General features: G+C 39.7%; 1 protein-coding gene and 1 long non-coding RNA gene across 3 annotated transcripts in view; one reads left to right on the plus strand and one right to left on the minus strand.

Annotated features, from left to right (window-relative positions):
- The window catches only part of LOC127543598 (uncharacterized), a 71715-nt gene extending 61606 nt beyond the window's left edge, over positions 1–10109 (plus strand). Inside the window, exon 2 of the long non-coding RNA XR_007949260.1 lies at positions 9795–10109. This is a non-coding gene — a long non-coding RNA (uncharacterized LOC127543598). The remainder of the gene's footprint in view (positions 1–9794) is intronic.
- Positions 1125–14492, minus strand: IRX4 (iroquois homeobox 4). Of its 2 annotated transcripts, none has more exons than XM_051969815.1 (6): positions 13532–14492; positions 7269–7428; positions 6138–6389; positions 4738–4847; positions 3052–3371; positions 1125–2625 (listed from the first exon to the last, which is right to left on the minus strand). In XM_051969815.1, the coding sequence occupies exons 2-6, from the start codon at positions 7311–7313 to the stop codon at positions 1820–1822; spliced, it is 1533 nt and encodes a 510-aa protein (XP_051825775.1). In that variant the 5' UTR covers positions 7314–7428; positions 13532–14492; the 3' UTR covers positions 1125–1819. The 2 variants fall into 2 exon arrangements, with proteins under 2 accessions (XP_051825775.1, XP_051825774.1); XM_051969814.1 differs by lacking the exon at positions 13532–14492 and adding an exon at positions 9048–9567.
- Between the last annotated feature and the right edge of the window lie 10564 nt (positions 14493–25056).

Consider the following 25056-nt stretch of genomic DNA (forward strand, 5'->3'; position numbering starts at 1 on the left):
TCTCTTCTCTGAAATATCTTTTTATTATCCCTTTCTGTGACTTCTTGACATGTATTCAACTTTTGCCTACTTCTCGGATGCCCAGAAGTTTTTTTTTTTTTTAAACTTTCATTCAGTATCTTAAGGAAAATGTTTAAAATGCTTATTGGAACTAAATGGCTAGTGGCCTGAGAGATTCATATGCAGAAAACCCTCTTCTCTATTTAATGTCAAAACCCGGGCAAAGCATCTGTCCTGAAATGCTGAAATATTCATGTGGAATTAGCGGCTCTCCACGTTACTAGAAGAGCTCCAAGCTCAAACAATCGGTTGAGAAAAGGAGGGGGAAAAAAATCAGATACCAAGTTTTCTATGTGAAACAATGACTTGGCACTAATTCAGGAGCGTTTGCTGATGTTGGGACTCGAGAGATACACTTGCACTTTCCTCACCCCAATCCTTTCTTTGCTAGGAGATTCTCCTATCCTGCACCCTTCCAAGACCTCCAAGGCCTGAGTCATGTTCTCCTCCCTTCTTTCTAAAGTCTTTAATTGCAACCACCCTTTCCCCTACTCATTTAATGCTTCAAATTTAGTGCACAGAATTTGGATTGATTTTTAAAGGATGGACATATGACTAACTGAACAGTTTGTTTTCCCTTTGGAGGTGAAGGTGGGGGGGATTGGTGAGAAGCTGTCAGAGTCATCAAACAGTGGTGATGGATGGAACTGAGTTCTTTCCAGCTGGGAAGATCCACTAAGAGGGGTCTGTTTCTCTCTTAGCTATCAAATAGCCAAGGGGGAACTTCAGGGGTTAAACTGTTGGTATGCTCAGGGGTAAAGAAATCCAATTTCTCTTGGGTTCCAGAGTGTTCTGTTTGAAAAGATTTTTAGAAAGTCTAAAGGTCCTGAATTCCTCCTCCCCTCTCAAAACAAACAAACAACAAAACACAAGTGATTACCTAGTCTTTGTTTAAATATAAATCTTAAATTGTTACAGGCCACTTTACTGATATGAAGAATCAGTAAATGTCTATCTCTCTGCTCTTCCCCACTTCTATTCTTTGGGATTGATAGCATCTCAGAAATTACCATTGGAGCATTTACCAGTATAAATTCTAAATTTGGAATTTAGTCATAGGGCAATGCAAAACACCATCACTCTGTTTTATTAGTATTATTATTTTAAACCTCTGAAACAGACAATCCATTGATGTGAACATACCTCTTTAAAACATCTTATTTGCAAGGTTAAGTTTGTGCAATAGTGTAAACCTGGGAGAAGTGTTGTTTGTGAGAATTATATGCTAACAATGAAATCAGAAGGGTAAAGTCTGAAAAGTCTTTATAACTAATATTGGCATGCCTGAAATGGAAAACTCACTGTTGAAACGGTATGGAAACATTGCCTCAATGTAAACCTTTAGATGTAAACTTTCTGTTTGTTAAGTACTCCTAAAATATAGCACGCGTTTTCCCCCTTCTTTTTTTTTCTTTAGACATGAAGTTAAATAAGGATCCCGGCACTGATTCTTTTCAAAGTTGTAGGCAAGGGAAACTCTTCTCAAGACGGAATGAAAATAGTCTCTTCGGTAAACCTAAGCAAAACAGACTTTTAAATCCTCTATTTTGGATTACTTGGTTTGACATGGTTGGTTTACTTGCTTCTTGATTTGTGTTAGGCTTATTTTTATTTATTTATTTATTTGTAGAAAAAAAGTTTATTCTTCAAACTTAAGCTCTTCCCCTCCCTATGTCCCCCCTCCCCCACTCTCCTTTCAAGCTTGTGTCCACTTCTGCCTAGGATAAGAACGTTCTGGGCCCCAGTTGGGGCGGGGCTGTTAAGAACAGAACATTTTGCTGCCAGATTTGGGAAAGGAGAGGAGCTCCTTATTGGAGTCGTGGTGGTGGTGGTGTGGGGGGAAGTTTGCCAGATGTCCCTTTAGCATGTCCGTGCTGTTCCCCAGAGAGCGTCCTAGGGCTCCCGTTTCCAGTATTGCTCCTTTGGTGGTAGCCCAGGACACTGTAGTGTTACTCAAGGCTTGATTCAAAGTACTGTGCCTGAATATGGGGTCGTGAAAGACTCCATCCACCCAGTTTCTGAGACTGGTGACAGGGGAATCTTGGTGCCTTTCGAGGCCGCTGGGAGCCGAGACCGCAGTGGAGGAAGAAGAGGAGGCAGATGAGGAAGAAGTGGAGAGTCCTTGGCGCTTCAACATGCAGGATGGGTACTCAGTCTGGTTAAGAGAAGTGGCTGTGTGAGCTAGGGACCAGATTCGGGGCTTGGCCTCCAGGATCTGGGACTCCCCCGGCTGCTGAAAGCACATTTTAGAATCGCAGCCCCTCTGTCGCCCTCCCACTACTAGATCTTGCTCACATTCATCCACTACGCTTTTGAGACAGTTTTTGGCACGCTCCATATCTTCCTCCAACTGGACGCCTCCAGGGACCGACATTTTGAGAGAGGTGGCAGACTCTTTACAAGGATCTCCTGGGCAATCTGCGCTTGCAGAAGCAGCCCGCATGTGACCGCTGTCCAGGTGCTGGAAAGCCGGCTTCAGTTCGCACTCTGAGCTCTCGGATTCTATGGGGTCGAAATCATCTAAGTCACTTAGTTCGAGTTCCTTCTCCTCCTTTCGAACGCGTTCTATTTAGGGTAGGTGTGGGGGAAAGCAAAAAGAGAGACATCTGCAAGTTAAACAAAGCCATTGAATGTTTTCCTGTTCATCTCCACTAAATCCTAACCCAGATCTTTTAAAGGGACACTCAATAAGGAGTCAAGCAAGGGAAGCAAGGAAAATCTTTCCTTGCCTCCAACTCTTTTCTCTCTCTCTCCCGATTGTTCTAAAAGATAGTAAGGCAAAGGGCAGTGATTCCCCACAGTGGGTCAAAAGATGACCAAGGGTCTAGAATAAAAACATATTGTTTGCTCTCTTCTATTCTTTAGGAACATTACAACAAGTATCTTCTCATTCTACAACGATATAGCCACCAGCACACATAATTGGATTGAAAATCCATCTTTCCCTTCCTTCTTCCTACCCAGAGTCAAATGTTATCACTTCAAACCAACCATCATTCTTTTCATTTTTGATATGTTCTTCTTGGGATTCTTCCTCTCCCTCTTCTTCCTCCTCATAGGGCCTCTTCTCATCTGAACATTTGTTTCGAGGTGGCCAAGTCATCTTATTCTCCTTCTTGAGTCTCCTTCGGGCATTGGCAAACCAAGTGGAGACCTGGGTGAGGGTCATCTTAGTGATGATAGCCAGCATGATCTTCTCACCCTTTGTGGGATAAGGGTTCTTTCGGTGCTCCTGAAGCCAGGCCTTCAAGGTACTTGTGGTTTCCCGGGTAGCATTTTTTCTCCTTGTTCCACCATCCATGGTACCATACCTGGGAAATGGAGGAGAGAGGTGTTGGCAAAGTAACCTGCGTCAGACAGACTACAACGTGAAGACTGCGTCAGAAAAATTAAACCAAGGCAGGAGAATCCTGGGTTCAGTTCTGTTTATTTGGCTTTTGAGGCACTAGGTGGGCAGATAATATTTGTTTTTAATTTAAACACACATGAGGAGATAAAAATCTTTTAAAACCTTAAAAGAGAAGAGCACTAGAGCACATATAAGTTTGTTGGACAGTTTGATAAGCTGCTCTCAAAGAGAAGTTATTTAAATGACCTCAGGGCATAAATGTTAATAGACATCTTTTTAATAGGATTCCTTTATTAGTCATCCCTACTACCCCTTTGTTCGGGAAAAATGTAAAAGCGAAATGCAGAAGATGATGGAGGGACCGGACCTGAATATTTAATGTACACAGCCTAGAAAGATCACTAGTGCCCAATGGGTGTAAAGGGTTGAAAATGGCTTAAGGGGGGTTTCAAGTTTAAAGTTAACAAAAATGGCAAGGTAACGAGTGACTTGAGTATGAATGCATGAAGGGTCAAGGGCCTACCTCAGAGTCCAATCCATCTGAAAGAAACTCAAAACAAGAAAGATTTTAGAAAGAGAGAGGATAAAATATGCCAGGCACCTCTGGAAAAGGGTAATCTGGTGAATGGTATGTACGCAGATGGGTAGGAGCCCCTGGGGTGGAAGTCTAGTTGGCCATTTTGTCACACTGAAAACATCTTGCTACAGAAGTGATACTCCCAACCCCCAATCCACAAAGGAAGAGAAAGGGAAATCTCGATGAGAGTTTTGTCTGAGGACTTGGGTGCCTGACTGAGTATGAGTGTGTTTAATCAGCACATTTTTAAGCTCCCTTTGGGACTTGCATTTCCATTCCACTTCTTTTCTCCTCCCACCTCCAATATCCCTTGGGCTGACTTTCAGGTGTTTTGTCCCCTGAGCCCACCATCTTTTGTACTATTTAAACCAGATGTTTTATTTCAACAGCCAAATATGAAAACTGATAAGAAAGGCCGTACTGGTTGATGCTTATTACACTTCTCGGGCAGTTCTAGCCTCCGTAATTAGCTGAACCATTCCTCAGGCCCCACATCTAAGGATATCTCTCCACAGACCCAGGAGAGGATGTGGGCGAGATTGCCTCTCGCTTTTGCATAGTCACTTTCCAAAAAATAAACGATCACGTGAAGAAAGTCGCCAGTGTATGGCAACCCACCAATACTTATAGCCCGAAAAATATATGTGGAAAATATTCCCTTTAAAATTCGAGAGGGATGGTGCTGTGGAGCAAAAGCACACTCAATGCCCTTCCTCCTCGATGGACCAAATCTTTAATTGTTGCTTCTTACCTGTCATATTGATACTGGCTGAGCGTGTGGTCATAAGGATAATAAGCGGCCGCAGCCTGGGTGATGCCCGCATGCGCAGATCCTGTCCCATCTTTTGAGTCGAAACTATTCTGTAACATTAAATCAAGCTTGTCGGTTTATTAATCTTTTTATTTCTCAAGGGGAATTAAGCGACACTAATCTGCTTACATTTCTGATGGAATACAGAATACGTCTCTAGCAATATCTCTACTGAAAATAAAGTTCCATTGAAGTCTTTATTAGCTTATAAAGTGTATGTCAACTCTGAGTGCCACAGACTAGAAGTAGAAAATGGAAATAAAACTATTTTGCATTTCTCTCCCTTTCCCTCTTCTCCCCATATCCACCTCCTCTGGTAATGAGGAATACACTGAGGATGGAACAAGAAATCAACATGTTTAGTTTATAAATATTATGATCTCCTGCATATGCTTAGCCTCCAAAACTAAGCATAAGGCCTGAACACAGAACTCTAGTGACCCAAAGAAATTTTGCTTGAAATTGATTTATTCAATTGCTTTGGGGAGAAAAAAAAAGGTTCTGAATCTTCCTACCTAGAATTATGCTTATTAACTTTGGGATAAGAAACAAAAATGAGGAAGGAGAAAAAGGGAAAGGGAGGGAAGAGAGGAAGGTAAATAGAAGGTAGAAAAAAGCAGGGGAGAGAGGCGGAGGGGAATAGAGAAGTTCGAGTCTGGGAGGATTTAGAGTTGAGCTTGGGGCCTGGAATGGGAGGTGGTGGGTGAGTGAGGAGGACGACTGATTCCCAAGACTTTAATCCCAAGTATTGTGGAATTTCAGCGGGAGGGAGATCAATAGACACATTAACCCTCACTATAATGATGCCAAAGGAAAAGCTCATTCGAAGGTGTATCGATTCTTGGGGAGTCTGGACACATGCAACTTTAAACTCTAAGCCTCTGTAGCTCCTGCATCACTAGCATCTGTCATTAGTACCATTACTCCCTAGCACCTAGGAGGCAGCAATTTTTTGAGTAATTGACTCTACTACTTTTACGGAGAAGACCCCAGTCTCCACGAACATATAAAACCAAAGAATTAGAAAATGCTGAACATGAACTTTCAGTTATCAACACTACTTATCTCAAACCATCTACATTGCAAGGGAATAGTTCCACATGGGAAAAAAGATTTTCTAATATTCTCTCTCTTTCTCACTCTTTTTTTCTTTATCGGTCTGTCCCTCCTCCCCTCTTCACTTCCCCTTTCCATTTCCCTTTGTCCCTCCCCTACCCTCACCCCCCTTTCTCTCTTTACTCTGTCCCTAACACATTAGCTCAATCCCGGGCATCATAAGGGCCAAATTTGTGTGAGGACTATCCCCCAGTCTCCCACCCCGGGTCTAGAGCTTAGCTTACCAAAGAATAGAAGGCAGATGCTTCAGTGCCGTAGGTAACGTAGTTTCCGTAGCCCTGGGTGCCGGTGTAAGGGTTCCCATACACTCCCAAGGCAGCTGCGGAATTGAGCTCGTGCCTCGCTGTGGCCAGCAGCCTGCTTTCGTACACAGGACAATAGACTGGGGTCTGAGCTGAGCCGGCTGCCCCCGAGTCTGCTAACGTCCGACCGTTGGACTCACAGCAAGTAGTCAAGGAATTAGTGGTCATCAGGAACTAGAAGGAGGAAAGAGATTTTGAGGGCAAAGTAGGTGCTTGGGCGGAAATTAGTGAGAAAGAACAAATTTCCACAGAAAAATGCCTAATAGGAAGGGAGGGAGGGGGTTTCTGTTCACTACTTTTTGCAGCGGATGACCTAGGATATTTTAAAATGTACAGCTCTATGCTTGCTCGTTTGTGAACACAGAAACCTCAATTGGTACGTCCCCCCCCCCATTATCTAATGGGAATGTATTTTGGGAAAGAGGGGCTTCTGATTGTCTAGAGTATATAGGTGAAACATTCTCTTTAAACTCCCTTCTTTAAAGGAACTTTTTTTTTTTTTGCATCGTCACCACATTAAAATGGTTTTACTCCTTTTGCCACAAAAAGATTGCCCTACCCTTAGAATCCTTTATCCTAAACTACCCTGTTTACAATTAGCTCCAGATTTGAAATGGCCACACTGAGACAAATATTCACATCTGTTATTAACCTGCTGTCTTTGGGGTATTCCCCAAAGTGACTGCAATTACTCATTTAAGGCACTTTGCTGTTTCTTCTTCAAAAATACAAGATCTAAAGGAGTAAGTGAAACCTGGAGGGGGAATAGTTTTCCCCTCCCCCATCCCTTTAATCTTGTTCTCTCTCCCAACCCAATTCCTGTCCTCCAGGTTCTACTACGAGCTCCTTTCCTTCTCCAAATCACTAAGGCAGAGGAACCTAACTCTTTCTCTCTCTCTGTGAACACCGCCAGCAACGCGGTTTAACCAATTTCACGCTCTTCTAATAGCTCTTCTGTTTACCCAAGCAATCCCGCAGCCCGCAGCCCTCTCGGAAGTGACCAATAATCATTGGCATTCAATCATTTATCCTCCGTGGACCATCAGGTCTTACCTGTGGTGCAGAAGAGTAAGGGTATCCAAACTGAGGGTATGACATGGTACAGAAGTTCCCGGTTATCAACGAGCGAGGAGAGGCGTCTGCTCTAACACGCTACCGCAGCTGGGTTCTGCTTTACTGTACCCACTGATTGGTGACCAGAGGTTTCTAGATGCTTATAGGACGAAGCAGAACACCATATTTAATTTATCTACTTACATCTTAAAGTTTTTTTTTAAACTGAGTAAAAAGTGATCTACAATGATTACAGCTATTCGTTTAGTCCAGAAAAATAGCTATACCGGGTACCGAGATCGGTTAACCCGTGGCGATACAAATACTTATTTTTCAAAAGAAAAAAGAAAAAAAAAAACTCGCGGGCAAACACGTCAAGTCGGATGTACATTGTTTTAAACAGCGAAGACTGACGTCAGATAAAACCTACTCAAACTGACCTGACTGCAGGTTTAATATTCATTTGAGGCACATCTGAATGTGTGTGTGTGTGTGTGTGTGTGTGTGTGTGTGTGTGTGTGTGTGTGAAGAATACACAAACCTGCATTATGACTGCATAGAGAACGTGAATCCAAGTGGGGAATACACTCGAAAAACAAATAGCACTTTTTATGGTTTTCATCTGAAGAATCAATATTACACCGACTAATGTTTTTTTTTCTCCTTAGTCACTGAAGAATGGTAAGCACTTTTAATTAGAAATTAATTAATGAGCAGCTGCTTCTTCCCACCCCACTGTAATAATTAGTCTCAATTACAAATGAGACATATGAAGGGACACACGAGTGAGTCTTCATTTAAGATTTAATCAACAGTTAAAATTAGCACTAACATTGGCAATAAACCACAGGACAACGACTTCTATTTTCTTTGTATCCTTTACTCCAGATGGGTTACTGAATGTAAAACTCTTAGGCTCAGAATATGAGACAATTAATTGCAGGCGGCAATTTACAGGGCAATGAAACTGGAGAAAAACCTCAAATACAATTCTTGTCTTTTAAATGGGTAAACACACGCACATATATATTGCTCTATGTATTTTAAGACGTGTTTCTAGATTATTCTAACAGTCTAATCCTAATTTGGGTTTTCTGAATAAATGTCTCCCTTAAGAGTTTTGTACATTTTTTTTCCAAATCTCTTTTTAAAGTCTGGTGAATGTTTAATGCTCTCCTCTCAAAAACCTCAACTAATTACTTTACCTCTGTGAGCTTGAGTTTTCTTATCTTTAATGTGAAAGTTTTAAATTAAATGAGTTTTAAAGTCCAAACCAGCTCTCATGGTAAGAACCAATCTAATTTATAATAGGTCTTGAATATTCATTCAGATTGCTTCGAGGAAAGTGAAACAAAGTTTTCTGCCACTTTGGAATATCGCTGAAACTCTTTGAAACAAGTTACTCAAACACAAACCACTTCTTTTAAATCCCCTTCCAAGTATAGGGTCCCAAACAGCTCCAACCGGATCCCCTTGCCTCCAAGTCAGCTGCAACCCCTAGCATGTCCCCTGAGAGTCTACCTTCTGTCTGTCACTGTCGTTCCCTCTTCTTCTTACGCATAGGACCCTCCCTCCTCTTTTCTCTGAGGAGCTAAAAAATTCATAGCTTCATAGTGAAGAAGGGTCGTAAGACTTAGTCAAATCTATCCTCCCTCAGTAAAAAATGTCGCACACATCTAGAAATCTCTTCAACCCTGTCATAAAGATCTTATACCCCTCCCGCCCTCCCTTCCCCAACCTCCCCGTGTGGCAGATTGGAGGAAGAAAAAACTCACTTACATGGAGGCACGAAGGCCCTTTAAAGTTGTTCTGGGAGCAAGGAGACGAAAACCCCTCGTCCATTATTTTCACAGTCTCCCCGCTAAGTTGAGGTTTTCCAAGCCAGGGCTGATTCCCCTCCGCCCCCAGCGCAGAAGCTGCCAAAATACTCTCCTCTACCGGGGGTGGGGAGGAGTCCTAGGTAGTGGTGAAGGAGCGTAGGGGTAGAGAGTCAGATAATACCAATCCCAAGACTTCCTTTATTCCATCCCAGACTAGAGAACCTGTCTCAAGTCACATTCTACTTTCAGAATCTGATTTATCTGAGTCATTGGACAGATTGTAAAAGGATCTCAAGCCACTTAATAATTATAGCGCTTTGATTCATCTTGCCCTCCACTGACAAAATCAGTTCTCTTGGCTTCCTCGGGGTTCCTTTCCTTCTTTTTCCTTTATCTCTTTAGTAAAGAAAGACCGAAAATGCAACTACAGCCAACAGTCCACCATCAGACCTGAGGAGTCCCCCATTTCTAAATGCTGCCCAGTGAGGGTCAATGAAGACCAAAAGGAACCCTTGTGGATCTGGACCGCTCCCAGAAAGCGGAGGGCAGCTGAGGGAGTAAGCCTGTGGGAGCCCTGGCAGCCCAGCGCAGGGGAACTGCCGCTCGGTAGTGTGCAGACTTGCTCAGAGAGATTCCTGGGTTCAGACATGTGAATAGCCCCAGGGTCACACTCTAATTAATGATGATGTTCTCTTCTTCTCCCCAGCTGGAAGACTGCCTCCCAGAAACGAATCTGCCCACTCTGACAGCTCGATTGAAGGTGATTGATGACTATCTGGAGACCACAGTACACATAATATAATATCTGCTGCGTAATTGCTTTAATTTACAGATGAAAATACTAGTTCTCCGATCGAGTTAGACTATAGTAAGCAATGTCCTAGCCGCTTTCAAAGGAAAGCCATCCGAAATAATGAATAGCAGATCCATGCAAATTATTCAGACAGTTTAGCGTCTGTAGCCGGGAGAAATATAAAAAGAACACGAGTCAAATGACATTAATAATTGTTTTTGAATTCTGTATTGATTTCTTGGCGAGCTGTTTATTTCATTCTCACCTGCATTACTAATATCACCTTCTTGTAAATAATAAGAAACTAGCTAACGGGCCATCTCTCTGTCTCCGTCTCTCTCATCCTTCCCTCCCCCTCCCCCCCCCAGCAGAACAAGACATTTATTTTAATTAAGTAATTAATAGTGTTTTTTTTTTTTTTAATACATAACTTGTTTACAACCTTGTAAAAAATCTGGAGTTAGGAGATGAGTGGTGCATTAGATAATTTATAGGAGGGTATCAGGAGAAAAAAAAAGTCTCCATTAAGATTTGTTTTGTCTTCGACTCCAATTGCTGTAACATTGTTTGAGTGTAATGATTGGGGTGGAGGAAGTTGCTTATTTAAATCATCAGGGACTAGTCACTTAGTTCACACACACACACACACACACACACACACACACACACCAATGTCCTTTCCAGTCTGTCTCCTACTTGAACATTATAATTAGCAGATTGAGCCAATGATCCCTCTTAAACAGTTGTTACAACTCCTCAATTTCTTCAGTGTCTGATATCTATCCCCTTTTCTTCTGCTTCCAGTGAAAACAATGGAGCAATGCTATGTCTGAACTACATAAAAATTGAGAATCTGATACATCTATTAATCTTTAAAATGCCAGATGAGATTCCATATGTATGTTCCTTATCTATTTATATAGCTACAGTAATCTTCTACACAGCAGCCTTAATGCAATTCCTTTGCAACTCCCTCCCCCTTGAGGGGGGGAGGAGGTGTTATTGTGGGTGCACAGAAGGTCCCTTTATTAATCACTGTACAATTCTGTCATGTTTCTTTCCACCCAGCCTGGCCTACTACTGACAATTCTCAGCCCTCCCTAGGGCCCTGAGTCTCCCTGGTGTCATGATCAGTCAATGCTCTTCTGAAATGTCATTTCCAACTTCTGTTACTAAACAAGAGACTAGAAGTTACTCTTTCCCACCTCTACTCTTACTCCCTTACAAGTCTTAGTTCTCTAGGTCCCGACTTTCCTCTGTAAGCTTAACCTTGGTCTTTGCTTAGTCAACCCTACTAGGGACTGCCTGGCATCTTGGTAGATTTGTTGCTTGAGCTCAAATGCTCCAGATGATCCCCCAACCCATGATGAAGTTTCATCTCCTTGCTTTGAAACAGATATTAATCTAAATTGTCTCTAATATTGTGGGACAATCTCTAACCCAAAGCACACAGGAGGAATTTTAGTGGAAGAAAATGTTCTGCATTTGCATTATTGTCCCAAAGCCCCTTCCCTACAAAAGGTGAAACCCTAGCTCAGGATCGTGGTTTTCCTTTTGCTTGTTCTTGTTGCCAAGTCACAAGGAGTCAACGAAATGTTCCATGGTAGGTATGAATGGCTAGAATCTCATTTATTTAAATATCATGCAATCTATACACTCATGCATATGCAGTTATACACACATATATATGTACACACATTAAGCCATATTCACAAATATGCTTTTACATGTATCAACAATGTTCAGTGCTCTCTATTGAACTGATTAATTATATCTATGGATCCCTATGAAGGCTCCCCCTCCCCCCCACCCCATTTCATCACTCCTGCACTTGTTAGAACCACTACAGGGAGAAGAAAATCAAAGCCACAAAAGAATGAACAATTCACCTTCTTTAGAGTTTCTGAAACCTAATTGTAAGGGTAGGGTGTTCGAGTCTATGCGTGTAGATGTGTATAAGAAGGAGAAATCAGCCCCTTGCTGGAGCAGGCCCCTGCCAGAGAGCCAGGGAGACTGGTGGTGGTCCTAGCTGAGGCAAGCCTGGAAGTTGTGCAACCTCAGATAGTAGGCACTCTCAAGTGAACTAGAATGTGTTTTCCTCTTCTCATATTCAAGAGGTGATGTGGGTGGAAGTTCCTTTGAAATACTCTGGAATACATAGCTCTCTGGAATACATAGAGGGACTTTAGAATGAGAAACTCGCTGTCCTAGGCTATCTGGTTTCTGACAGCTCAGCAATGACAAAAACTACCTTGTCCAGTAGGGGAGTGACAGGAAAACCAGGGCAACGAATGACTTTTGCCAGGGGCTGGTAGGATTGTTCCCTGTCCCCACTCTGGGAGAGAAACAAACACGAAATCAGTCAGTGCTAAGACAATCCATTTCTGTCTAAGTGGCCTAGGATGGTGGAAGGAGGGTGGTGGGATTTCGAGCTTCCAGGGATGCCATCCCTTCCAGGAGAGGTAAAAAACAGAGTCCATTCGGAGATATGCAGCGCTTTGCTCAAAGAGTAGAAAGGGCAAGGCAAGGAGGTAGGAGTGATCCAAAAGACCCTGGCAACTGCGAAATGTAGTGGAAAGGTGGGGGGAGGAAAGCATGGGAAGTGTCCCTTCTTTTCCTTAGTAGTTTTTGTCTGATTTCTCAGGGTCAGGTGGAAGGGGATTGCTGGAAAGGGAGGGAAATAACAGACTGAGTACATGAAGACAGGCCTCAGATTCAGATAAAGTACTTTGCAATTTATTCACTTTCATTACTTGACAATTAATTGACAACTTCATCCTCCCATCCCCACCCCATTCACTATCCTCTATCTACCCAGCTCTCCCCTCCTCCTAAGGTGCCATCACTACTCAGGGGAAATCCTTATCTTCCTCCCAAGTGACCCAGGAAACTAAGGGCTGGGGCTCCAAGAACTTGAATCCCCTAACTTTCCCCCTTACGCCCTTTCGGCGCTCTGGGTCCCGGGGCAAAGTCGCTGCATTAGTCGACACATGGTTCTTAGGGGAGCCACGGGCTCTTAGATTTAATTATTCTCCGTGACTCATCCGTAAGCTTCCCACTATTAGCTTCTTTCCTCCTGCGGCATCTTCCCCCCTCCTTTCCTCCCCCCCCCTTCCGCTTTCTTCTTCCTGTTTTTTTCTGAACTGTGGGCAGCACTTGGCTTAAAATCCCCATTTCCCCCCCTCTCCGCCCCCCGACACATACACTCCACCACACCTCTTGTGGAAACCAAACTTTGTTTCAGTCAGAGTAAATCCGATTTTCTGCAAAGTTTGCGCTGTCAGAGTCCGGACCCTGGAGGAGCTCTGTACCCTACCTTCACTTCGGAAACGTCGAATCCTTCTCCCTTTTCCTAAGAAAACATTCGCACGCGCGTACACACACACACACACACACACACACACACACACACACACACACACCGCTTCACTGGGTCTTAGGTAATCACTGTACAAAATTCACCAATGTACCTCCGCTTCTCTTTCCCGCTTTTCAGCTCCCCCTTTTTTTGTGGGAGAAAAAAGCCACTTCATCAAAAAAAAAGTGAAGGTCGGGAGGGGCATGGGGGTATGAGGAAAGGGGGATTGGAGGAGGTGTGAGGACTGGGGAGGGGACTGGGGAGTTGAGAGGGTTGAGAGATATTTCTTTACCTGAGATCAAGCCAGGCTGCAACTCTGATCTTCCCGTGAGGGCTTTTCCATTGCTGGGGTCCTGGTCTCTTTCCTGTACCGGCTCACTTGCGGAGAGCTATAGAGAACTAATGTAGACATTTCTCAGTGTATAACACCTGACTGGAGTGGAATATGCCTTCCTTCAGTCCCTAGGCGCCACAATCACTTCACTAACCCCTGTACCAGAGTGACGTTCAAGTGAATAGCTCCACTGATCACACTCTTTCCTGCTGATTAACACTTTCCAACGCGAGCAGGAGTTCCCAACTTTTCCTTTGAAAACTCGACCTCGCCTATGCATTCTTGGGGTTTTAAGTGCTGGGCTGAATGGCGGGGCGCGCGCGCGCTGAGGGTGGGGGATGTGTATGTTTGCTGGGGGGGTGGTGGTGAGGAGGAGGTTGCAAAGGTTCAAGGAGGTTAGGGAGGAAGAGTGGACACCGCCATCAATAACAGGTCAGTCAAATCAGTGCTGCCACTCTAGATGTTGTCGAGGTGGCAAACAATAATTGCATTGATTCTGAAAGTACACGGATGTCCTCCGTTTAACCAAATCATTTCCAGGTTGTACACGCTGTAAGACAGCCATCTATCAAAGCTTTGATTAACTGCACCCACATGCAAACCGTAATTTATCAGAGCGAGTAAAGATGGCAAGAGCTCAATTTGCTTCCTTTCTCTCCAAGTCTCTACCTTACTCACACAAGCGAACTCAGGGTAGAAAGTAGTCGGCAATGGTGGGGTAGTGGTGGTAATGGAGGATGGGGGTGGGTCGGTGTTGTGAGGAATGATGTGAATTTAGCTTATGCATCTCTACCTATTCTATTAAGAATGCCCACAGGACTCCTGGGGAAAATTATCTATGGACCAGCAACCAAGAACCCTCTTCCTCCCCTTCACAATAGAATAGACTTGAATCCCATGGTTACCTAGGCCACTATCCCCTTCTTCCTTTTCCCCCTCCCTGGGAAGTTAGATGTGATATAGCCCAATTTCACTGCTTCCTTCTTCATACATACTCCACCATACCTGCCTCAGAAACTCTTTTCTTCAGTGGGCTTCTGGTTAGCCAGAGAAGAATCGACTTAAATTTAGGCACATGGCCCTAGGCCTCGAAGCTGCCAAGGAAAATAGGGCTATTGAAGGGAGCATTTTTTTGCCCTCCTAAAGGAAAGGAGTGTTTGTCCAGAATAGGATTCTACTGGAGCATTCAAATTTAGGAAACTCACCATTCAAGTAAGGGGGTCTATGAGCCTTTAATATGTCAGAATAAAAAAAAAAACTTTTACTTTTGAGGGGATAGAGGAAAAAAATAGGAGACTAGCTGGGTGGTAACCAGTTCAAGAGCCACTAAACCCGGGATTAAGTCCTCCAAGACTATCAGCAAGGAAGCTTCTGAGTGATTGGTAATTTATATATATATATACATATATATATATATATATATATATATATATATATATATATATATATATATATATATACTCCCTTCCCCTCCCCCTTCTCTCCTACTGATTTAGGCTGAAGGTTCCAACTAGCTAGCATTACTGTAGACTGAGGGTAGGTAGGGAATGGAAGAACAAAGCAGGAGCTATAGCTAGAGCAGGCATAAGTCACAGGTTTATATTATCTAAAATAATAAGGCTTTGTTCCAAACTTTCAGCATTTACACAGTAAGACATATTATGTATGTATATGATATATATTTATACATATATGTATATAAATATATAACGTATATGTGATATAGCCACATATTGTGGCTATATAATGATATAATGTGATAAGCCACATATTGTATGATATATGGGATATATAGTTCATATCTATCACAGAATATACCTAAAATTCTTTGGAAAAAGAGACTCATGATGACTTTCTGAGACAAACTATATCGAGAATGACTTTTTTCTTAAACTCCCACTTCCTTTGTCATTTTCACTTGGTATAGTTATTTGCTTGTTTTTCCTTCACAATATATTACTCTGCAATGACATTTTAAATTTGGTAGTAGATATAAGAAAAATACTAGGAACATTGCTCCAGATGCTAGGAAGGCAATAAAACATCTAGTTGTTATACTAAGTAACACATTGAAAAAAGTATTTGTTTGCCCATTCCTTAAGATAGAGCAAAATGACCACAAAAGAAGGGGAAAAAACCAAACTAAAAGGCAAAGAAAGTCAGTTCAACAATCTATTTCTCCAAGTCTTATTTCCTTAGGTTGCCCTTTCTTTTTACTCCTTTAGGAGCTGAATCTAGGTCCTAGAAAAATGAACTTGAACCATTTTTTCAAAGAATGAAAATATTGGTTATTTACTATTGACTTGCAGAATGAAGGGGTCTATACAGGAGATAAAAATATCCTAAGGATAGATACTATCCTTAAAGAAGTATCTATTTCATTTATCATCCCAGAATCAAATTCCAAATTGGACCTAGACCTTTTTCAATTAAGGTGATCTATTTGCTTTAGATGACAAAATCTAGGTTCCATTTAGGGAGAAAAGTAGAAGAAAGTGCATGTAGTTTAAACTCGAGAGAAGGAAGAAGGAGAGAAAAGTTAGTTTCAGTTACATCAGACTGCTAGGTATTGGTGAGAGCTTTTAGTTCTTGTTCTATTACTTTCTCTTTAGGAAATGAGAACAAAACAAGAGAGACATACAAGGTGTTTAAACCCCACTTGACTTATTTAACAATTTACCTGTTTAATATTTGCACTATTTATTTAATAAGAAGAACCATAAACAGAAAACAAACTCTAAAGAACATGCAAAGAAATAGGAAATCTATCCATTAAATTCATTTCCCCCACAGTTAAAGGTCTTTTCCCAATGGATAGGATCCTAAAAACAAATAAAAAAAATTTGATGTGCAATATGCAGCAAAATCACTCCTCGTTGGGAACAAGTGTCAGCTGCTTGTTCTCTTTCCATGACACTCCCAAGACTTTCTTTTTTACTTTTCATGCAAATGTTGTACTGTAGTGCATTTAGATTTAGAATCAAACCATCAGAGTTCTGATCCTTGAACCAGAATCCCAGAAGAAGATTGAAAGATTAGAAGCTCATTCCTGCCCATCCACTACTTTACCTACCCTCACAGGAAATGGGGTTATGTAGAATACTCCCACCTTATTTCCAAGGCCCATCTCTGCTTGTACTCTGGAGAAAAGAAGCAAATTCCCCAAGACCCTTGCCAAGAGTCCCCTGGGGAAAAATTCCACCCAGTCTTAGAGAGGATGATTTTATTCAGAAGACAGTCCCCCAGCAGCAGCAGCTGTAACATCAGCAGTTACAACAAAAATAGTCTTCATTAGGTCAGGGTGTATATTCTCTAGACAAATCTTCACACTTCACTCTGCCTGGATGCCACTGACAAGGCAGAGTTCCTGCCACCCCCGTACCCAGAGACTTCTGGTCAGTACTTGTTCCCCACCAGATCATCTTTCAATTCTTTTTTTGTTTCTCCTGTTGGCAAAGCAGCCAGAGAGGAATCTGAGTAAATATTTCTGCCCCTGTAGGGCTTGGCCACTGCTACTAGATTTCTCTCTTCAACGGAAGCTGCAGAAACAAGCAGAGACAGCTAGTGGTTTGAAAGTGAGATAGTTAGTTGAATGAGTCTCCTGGTATTCCTGACAATCATGTCTAACACAGATACAGGTGTCTTCATCTGCTCTAGGGGCGAACAGCAGAAACAGTCCCTGTCTTCCCCCATCATTCCACTGAATTGGAAAAAAAGGACAGGTGACTCTTTTACAGGGACAAACCAGACACTACAAAAGGCTAAGCTAGAAAGTAGAAGAAATGAATTTGGTGTGAAAACTTGAGCATCCAAGTCAAAGTCATCCATATATTTCTAGACTTTCATAGTTCATAGCTCAAAAGCTGAAAGAGACTTCAATGGCCATTGAATTCATCCCCATCTTTTTTTACAGATGAAGAAATCAAGGCTCCAAAGAAGTTAACATCACACAGTAGTAAAGATCAGAGGCAGGATTACTTGTTGTACTGTACTAATCTTGGTTTTGCTTCTTGGCCTAAAGTTTACAGAAAAGACACCAATACATCCTGTAGTAAAACACTGACATAGTATAAAATGAAAAACTCCATCTACTGAAGTTTGATCTTTGGGGACACACCTAGCATTTGTTTTTGAGTTCTACAACCATGAGCAGGGAAGGAGGAGAGAAACTATTTCCTATGCCACAAGGATGGCCATCCCATCTTTTTATCACTTTACCTTCACAATAAAGAACGTTGATTCACAAAAGCATTAAAGTAATGCTGGGAAAATGTACTTTTAAAAATCAGCAATAACCTAGTTAAGGGGATTCCTGAAACAAGGAATAGACCTGTGAGGAGATCATTTTGAAATCATGGTGAGGTACAGAAAAAGAAGAATGAAGGATCAGAGTCTTTGAAAAGTAATGCTAAAGGGTTGACTGCAAGAATTCACTGTTGTATGCATTTTTCTTTTGTTAGCATGTTCTGAGGAAGTTGGACTAACATTTGGATGCAAAGAAGAAGCCATTTTTGTTCATTATTCTTTACCATCAGGATTAGCATATGGTGTTCAAAAGGCAGAATTATTATCCTGTGATGAATCTTCTGATTCAAATATGCTTATATAAACAGAAAATTGGTCTAGAAGAACCCAGACCTGTCTTTGCCACACACACACACACACACACACAGGCAGAAATGAGACAGAGACAGAGAGACAGAGAGATTTAAAAGATAGGAGAAAATGTGCTTTGATTACCTAGGAATTTATAATCTTCCTGAGTCTTCTGATTTATTATAAAAAATAAACAACTGAGTCCATATTAAGTAGGGAACACAATTTTAAAACTATTTAAATATAAATATAAATAATTTGTTATGGGTATTATGAACATTTACAATTTAAATACAGAAAATATTTGGACATTTGAAAATAGAATGTTATTGGTTTTTCTATTAGTGTTTGACATGGAGGAGAAAGAAAAAAATTCCTTGAGCAGGAAATGTCAAGTAATATTAGATATTTCTGTGCACTAATGTTTATTTACTTGAATCCATTTTCTGGCAGTCTAATTCCCAAATGCACTTAATTTTTTAAAGATAGGTTGATAAAAACAGAAAAATATTTTTTCCTAAGATGAATAGAAGGAAGAAGAGAGGAAAAGGAAGAAATTGAGAGGCAGAAAGTGAAGACAGAAGGCTGAAAGAAACAGAGAAATAGAGGAATAAGAGGAGAAAGAGGAATAAATTAAAGAGCAGAATTTATTTCTCTGAAACAAAATGCTATAATTGATTCAGATTTTCTTTTTAACTAGAATGTTGCTTTCAATTTAGGCTGAGCCTTCCTCTCTGCTAATTATTCCAAGTAACAATTTTAACTTCACCAAAACTTCTAATCAGGGGTTCATGGGAAGGTTGTTTTATGGTAGAGATGGTTTTATGACATCAATTATACTATAGAAAAAGTGTGGAGAAAGTCAGAAAATATTTATCATTCTAGGATTTTCTTTCTTTAATTGTTTAATACAGAAGAGTTTAATTGTGTTTATATTTAATTACCATGTAAATACTGGTGGGATCACTTTAAGAAGTAATTTAGGAAAGTATGCTAACATTTTAGAAGCAGTCTGAAAAGAATAAAAATTTATCTTTTTGGTTGGAAAATGTCTTGAAAACGACAAATATCTAGACTTAACCACAATGTAGCCAAAGGCAGGCAGGAGTTCTAACAGTGACCAGCCTAATGTTCAGTGCTTTTAATTACTGTAGCAATAAATCACACAAAAATGTCCTCCAGGAACTAAATGATTTTCTCAAAAAAAAAATCAGAATATTTTTTGAAATTCAATTAATTGAAGGCACCAGATAAAAGGTACATATTCTTAATGGCTATAAAGTAACCCTCAGGGAGGAAACTGAACTGCAGAGCTCAACTTCAAAGTGTGACAGAAATACTTACTGTTTTACTTTAAACAGTATTCAGATCAATGAATCAGTTACAATTACTTATGCATTTAAGCAATCTTTTCATTTTCTTTTTGAATATGATAGCAAGAGATGCACTTACTTCTTATGATACAGAAAGTTGTTGAAACCTGCAAAAAAAAAAAAAGGAATTGCAATCATTCTTCAGTCAGGGATGCTGTTCTGCATTTCTAGTTCATACTGGCAAGTGCTAGTCAAACATAAAATAACTTTATTAGAAAGCCATTGGCAGATTTTCTTTATTTTAATCTAACTGGTGGCCAAAAATAATATAATAGACCTTTTTCTTTATATGAGTTTGAATGGAAGGAAGTGAAGAGGGCCATTTGACTTTATTTGACTTAAGAGATATTATAGAAAATGAAATGAAAGACAGAATGCAGGATTTGTAGTTTGAAGACAAGGGATTGAATTCTGCTTCTGCCTCTTATTATTCATGTGAACTTGAATAAATAATTTAACTTCACTGGCCCTTGTGTTCTCTTTTATGAAATGATAATCTTCATACAACACAGTTCTCAATCTATAATTCTATGTGAGTGACCAATCAGGTCTCCATTGGGTTCCTTTTTTAGTTTGAGAAGTCTTGGGAGACTTTCTGCAAAGTACTTGTTGAGATCTAGATTTGGGGTACCTAAATGGAATTAGGGTTTAGTTGAGGTCTAGTGGCAGGTTCAGGGTACAGGGAGCCAAATGGAGCTCCCCTGCAATTCCCCTGGATTCGGCACAAGGATATAGCAATAAATGGGGTCTAATAGCGGTGCAAATTCCCAATAAAAGCATTTATTGGCCTGAGAGCTAGATTGATAAAAGAGGTTTATTATTGGGTTTGGAAGTAAGAAGATAGGTGAAGATAGAGATAAGGAGGGCACTGGACAAAGGGTCCAGTGGACAGAGGGTCCTCACATGGCTAGCATGTTTTGAATCTCTGCAAAGAGGGGGTCCCAGTGTCTCCCTTTTATAATGGGAGATTTAGCTGGAGGGGCTTTTGGGTATAGCCCCAAAGTTGGCTCAGATCCAGGTGGGGCTGGGAAAGGTCCAGATCTTCTATTGGAATTCAAAGGGACCAGGATTTGTGAGTTAAAGAATAATTTACATTAACTAGGGAGGGTTGGGAAACAAAGATAGGAATCTTTCCCACATCATACTAACATGAGAAGATTATTCCTGATCTTTTTGAAGACCAATTTACTTGAATGTGACAAATTCTGCTCCTTTTATATTCTTAATAGTTCTCTCTCAATTGCAATTTTTTCATCTTTAAAAAGAGGGCATAATACCTGAAACTCATAGGATTGTGGTAGGGATGTATTAAGATAACAGATATTTTTTGTTCAATCATGTTTGATTCTTCGTAACCCCATAAACCATATTTTCCATGGGATTTTCTTGGCAAAGATTTTCTTGGATTAAAGTAAATAGAGGTTAAGTGACTTGCCTAGAATCACATAGTAAGTTTCTGAGACTAAATTTTGAACTCAGGTCTTCCTGACTTTAGGCCCCAGCACTCTATCCACGGAGCTATCTAACTACCTCTAACATAAGTATAATTTTTTTTTTTTTTTTTTGGTGGGGAGAGAGATTTGTTTCCTCATTTCTCTTCCCTTACCTCTCATAATCAAGAGAGCACAATATTGATAATAGAGGCAACAAAGTATTTATATGTTAAACAGATGTTAATACTCCTCCATCCCTTTACAAAATATGAATACCATTCCACTTCCTTCCCTTTCCTCTGATGGGTTGGGTTGAAAATAGAACACTCTAATAGAAGATTTTAATAGTTAAGATGAGTTCAAGTGCTACCTATAGATGAGATGGTATGGGGAAGGAATTTTTTCTCCTCCCTGTCATTTTATTAAATGCTTTTGTTGAAGAATAAGCCTGTTTAACAACTGCTTATTCATAGGAAGTATACCAGGAAAGAGCTTATGCTATTGTTTTAGTGAGATAACTCCTGGACACACTCCTGAAACTGTCCTCTGGAATGTAACTCTGCAATGAAAGCATAAGTGAGGGAGTAGCACCCCACAAAGGGGGCACTATGTATTCAAAGAATTTTACTATCCTTAAAGGATTATAAAAATGACAAACACACACACACATTGTGTATGTATATATACACACAAAGATATACATAATAAAAGCAAATATCTAAGATTGAAGAAAAGTTGCTGATCTACATTAGTATAGAATATTTAGTTGCCAACTATTCCTTACATCCTTGAGATCATAGGGTTAGACATACACACACAATTATATTAGCAACACCAAAAACAGAATAACAATGGTTACTCTGTGATTTATATTTCCCTTCTTCTTTTGTAGGCATATCCCATTTTATTGTGCTTCCTTTCATTTTTCTTTGTAGATATTGCATTTTTTGTTTGTTTGTTTGTTTGTTTGTTTGTTTTTTAACAAATTCAATTTTTTTGGCAATCCTGAATCAAGTATGTCTATTGGCACCATTTTCCCAACACTGTATCTCTGTGTCATATTTTGGCAATTCTTGTACTATTTCGAATTGTCCATTATTATTATAAGATATAGTAATCAGTGGTCTTTGAAGTTGCTATTGTAATCATTTTGGGTGCCAAGAATTATACCCATATAAGATGGCCAAATTAATAGAAATATTATGTGAGTTCTGACTGCTCCACTGACCAGCCATTTCCTCGTATTTCTCCTATTCTCCTTTGGATTCTTTATTCCTTGAGAAGAAAGAATACTGAAGAATAGTACATAATCTTATTTGTTAAAGTTGTATCCAAATTTGAGAGGATTAACTTCAATTTTGAAAGAAGTTCAATTATGAGTAGAATATTATCAAATAACATCACAAAGTATAGAGAAATTCTTTATGAAAGGAAGAGATAATCAATTCAGCAAATGTCACTGTTGCCTTATTTTAAGAAATTATCACAGCCACTTCAGCCTTCAGCAAACAATACCCTGATCAGTCGTGGCCATCAACAGAGAGGCAATGATTACCTACCTGCAAAAAGATTATGATTCATTGAAGGTTCAGATGATTGTTAGCATTTTTTTAGTTAGAATTAGATGATTAGTATTTTTAAATTAAGATGTGTGTTTTTTTGACATAACACTATTGTACATTTAATAGATTACCACATGGTACAAACATAATTTTTATATGTACTGTGAAACAAACAAATATTTGTGTGACTTGCTTTATTGTTATATTTACTTTATTGCACTAATCTGAAATTGAACCAGCAATATCTTTGAGGTATGCCGGAATAGACAAAAGGGAATGCAAAAATACTAGCTTAATGTTTGAAGGAGAAATGGGATATAAGGACAAAATTCCCCATTGATCAATCAAGGAGGACTAGAAATGGAAGCTCTGTATATAACTGCTCTTTCCCTGTCTCCCTCCATCCTATAACTTTTTATTTTAATCATTGTGATTTTAATCATAGGTGATATAAGCTGACATGCTACTAATTAAAAAACAACAACAACAGGATTTACCTGTTTCTAAATATCAATATAGTTCCATAAAATATTAATTTTGAAATGGAAAGAACAATGGGATTGGAGGCAGCAGATTTGGCTTAAATCCCAACTTTTTCTGTTTTGTCCACTTTTTAGGCCTTAGTTTCTTTACTTGTATAACTGTGGGATTGCACCTCTATATGTAGCTTAAAAACCTATGAACCTTTGTAAACTGAATTTGTTATTCTTTACTATACACTTAATATGCATACTCCTTAGGTATATGAATGTTTGGGAAATTGGATTAGAGGATGGATAAAAGCTTTAAAGTTTGAAATTCCAAAAGACAAGAAAAATTCAAAAGCTCAGCCACCATCTGGTGAAGGCAAAGATGAATAACCAGATCATTCTTTGTTTATGGGCAACTTTATCTTTTTATTTTCCCTGGCACAGGACAGTAAATTTGAAAGGTCTAGAAGGGAAGGGAAAGGAGAAGGAAGGGAGGAAGGGAAGAAGGAAGGAAAAAAGGAAGAAGGAAGAAATTATATAGCTCAACTGGCCAGGTCTAGTTGGGTTCCCCTTGGGGCAGCTGGTACTATACTCATAGGTTTTTGTTTGTCCTTAGTTCTCAAAGAAAACCATGGCATCAGGAAGATAATGTCATGATTTGCAAATCAATTAGATTTAAGGGTGGGCTATGCAAAGTCACCAGCTTCACTCCTCCAGAGCCATCTAGGTCCATTGGAAAGATATAGATCATGATGACTGGAGATAGCCCTGAATGAAGTGGGGAGACTTTGACCTTTTTAAGCGAAGGTCTTTTCCAGGTCTGAGTTTGACTGAGACAATGTCCATTCAGTAATTAAGATTAGGTAAGAAATGAAGCAAAGAATGGTTTCTTTTACCTAGTCAAAAAAAAATCAATCTTGAAGGAGAAAATCCTGTAGGTTTCTGACCAGAACAGGAATAATTGTTATTTACATTCACTCTGAGCCAATCAGGCAGTTAATAAATATTTGTTTAGTTGAGTTGAAAGAAGTTACAGAGAACATTTTCTCAAAATTAACTTATTATTTTTTTTTCCTAAAACAATTGAGGTTAAATGATTAGCACAGGGTCATACAGCTAGAAAGTGTTAAGCATCTGAGGCCAGATTTAAACTCAGGATCTTCTAACTTCAGAGAGTTGAGTGTACTCTCTCTACTGTGCCATCTAGCTGCCCCTTTTCTTTTTCTTTTTCTTTTTTTCTTTTATATTTTTAATCTCCCCCATCCAAGGATTTCTCCCTTGTCTTTTCCCTTGACCTTTGTTGCCCCCTGCTCATCTCTTTCCCCCTTAATTTTATAGCTTTTGGAGGGAGTTATACCCTTCATGGTATATATGTAGGTGTTACTTATTAAACTCATTCCTTATGTGAGTAGGTTTTTAGAATACAAGCCCTTCTTCCTCTTCTAATGCCTCTGTTTCTTTTTTTCTTCTGCACATTATTTGTATAACATTATTATTTTTTACCTTAACTCTTTCTTTTGAGCTACCCTATTATTGATGTAACTTTTCAACATATAGCATACATTTTCCATGTAAAAAACATAATTTGTCCTTGTGTAGACAATTTGTCCATGTTGAGTTCTTTGAAATTGATATTTGATGTTGACTCATATTTTAAATTTAAATCCTGAACTGTTGAAGTTCAGGTTTGATTGATAGAAAGTCCTGAAAATCAGCAAGTTTGTTGAATGTCCATTTTTTTTTCACTCAACATTATAGATAATTTTGCTGGATACGATATTTTTGGTAACAGGCCTAGTTCTTTTGATTGTTGGTAGATATGATTCCAGGATCTGTGATCTTTTATTGTAGCTGCTGATAAATCCTGTACAATTCTAATTGTAGCTTGAACATATTTGAATTTTTTTTCTTGTTTCTGGCAAAATTTTCTCTTTGATCTGGGGTTTCAAAATTTGGCAATAATATTCCTGTGTGTTTTCTACAAATGATTTAATTGATGTAGTGAATGGTGAATGTTTTTCTATTTCTACTTTAGCCTCATGTTCTATC

The sequence above is a fragment of the Antechinus flavipes genome, chromosome 1, assembly GCF_016432865.1.
Source record: "Antechinus flavipes isolate AdamAnt ecotype Samford, QLD, Australia chromosome 1, AdamAnt_v2, whole genome shotgun sequence".
Taxonomy (NCBI): Eukaryota; Metazoa; Chordata; class Mammalia; order Dasyuromorphia; family Dasyuridae; genus Antechinus; species Antechinus flavipes.

Bases quoted from the DNA above. Each gene is read 5' to 3' on its own strand.
- IRX4 (XM_051969815.1), bottom strand. From the start codon at position 7,313: ATGTCATACCCTCAGTTTGGATACCCTTACTCTTCTGCACCACAG. The intron at 6,390-7,268 runs GTAAGACCTGAT...TCCTCCTTCTAG, and splicing joins CTTACTCTTCTGCACCACAG to TTCCTGATGACCACTAATTC. The intron at 3,372-4,737 runs GTAAGAAGCAAC...TCCATTTCCCAG, and splicing joins AGCCAGTATCAATATGACAG to GTATGGTACCATGGATGGTG.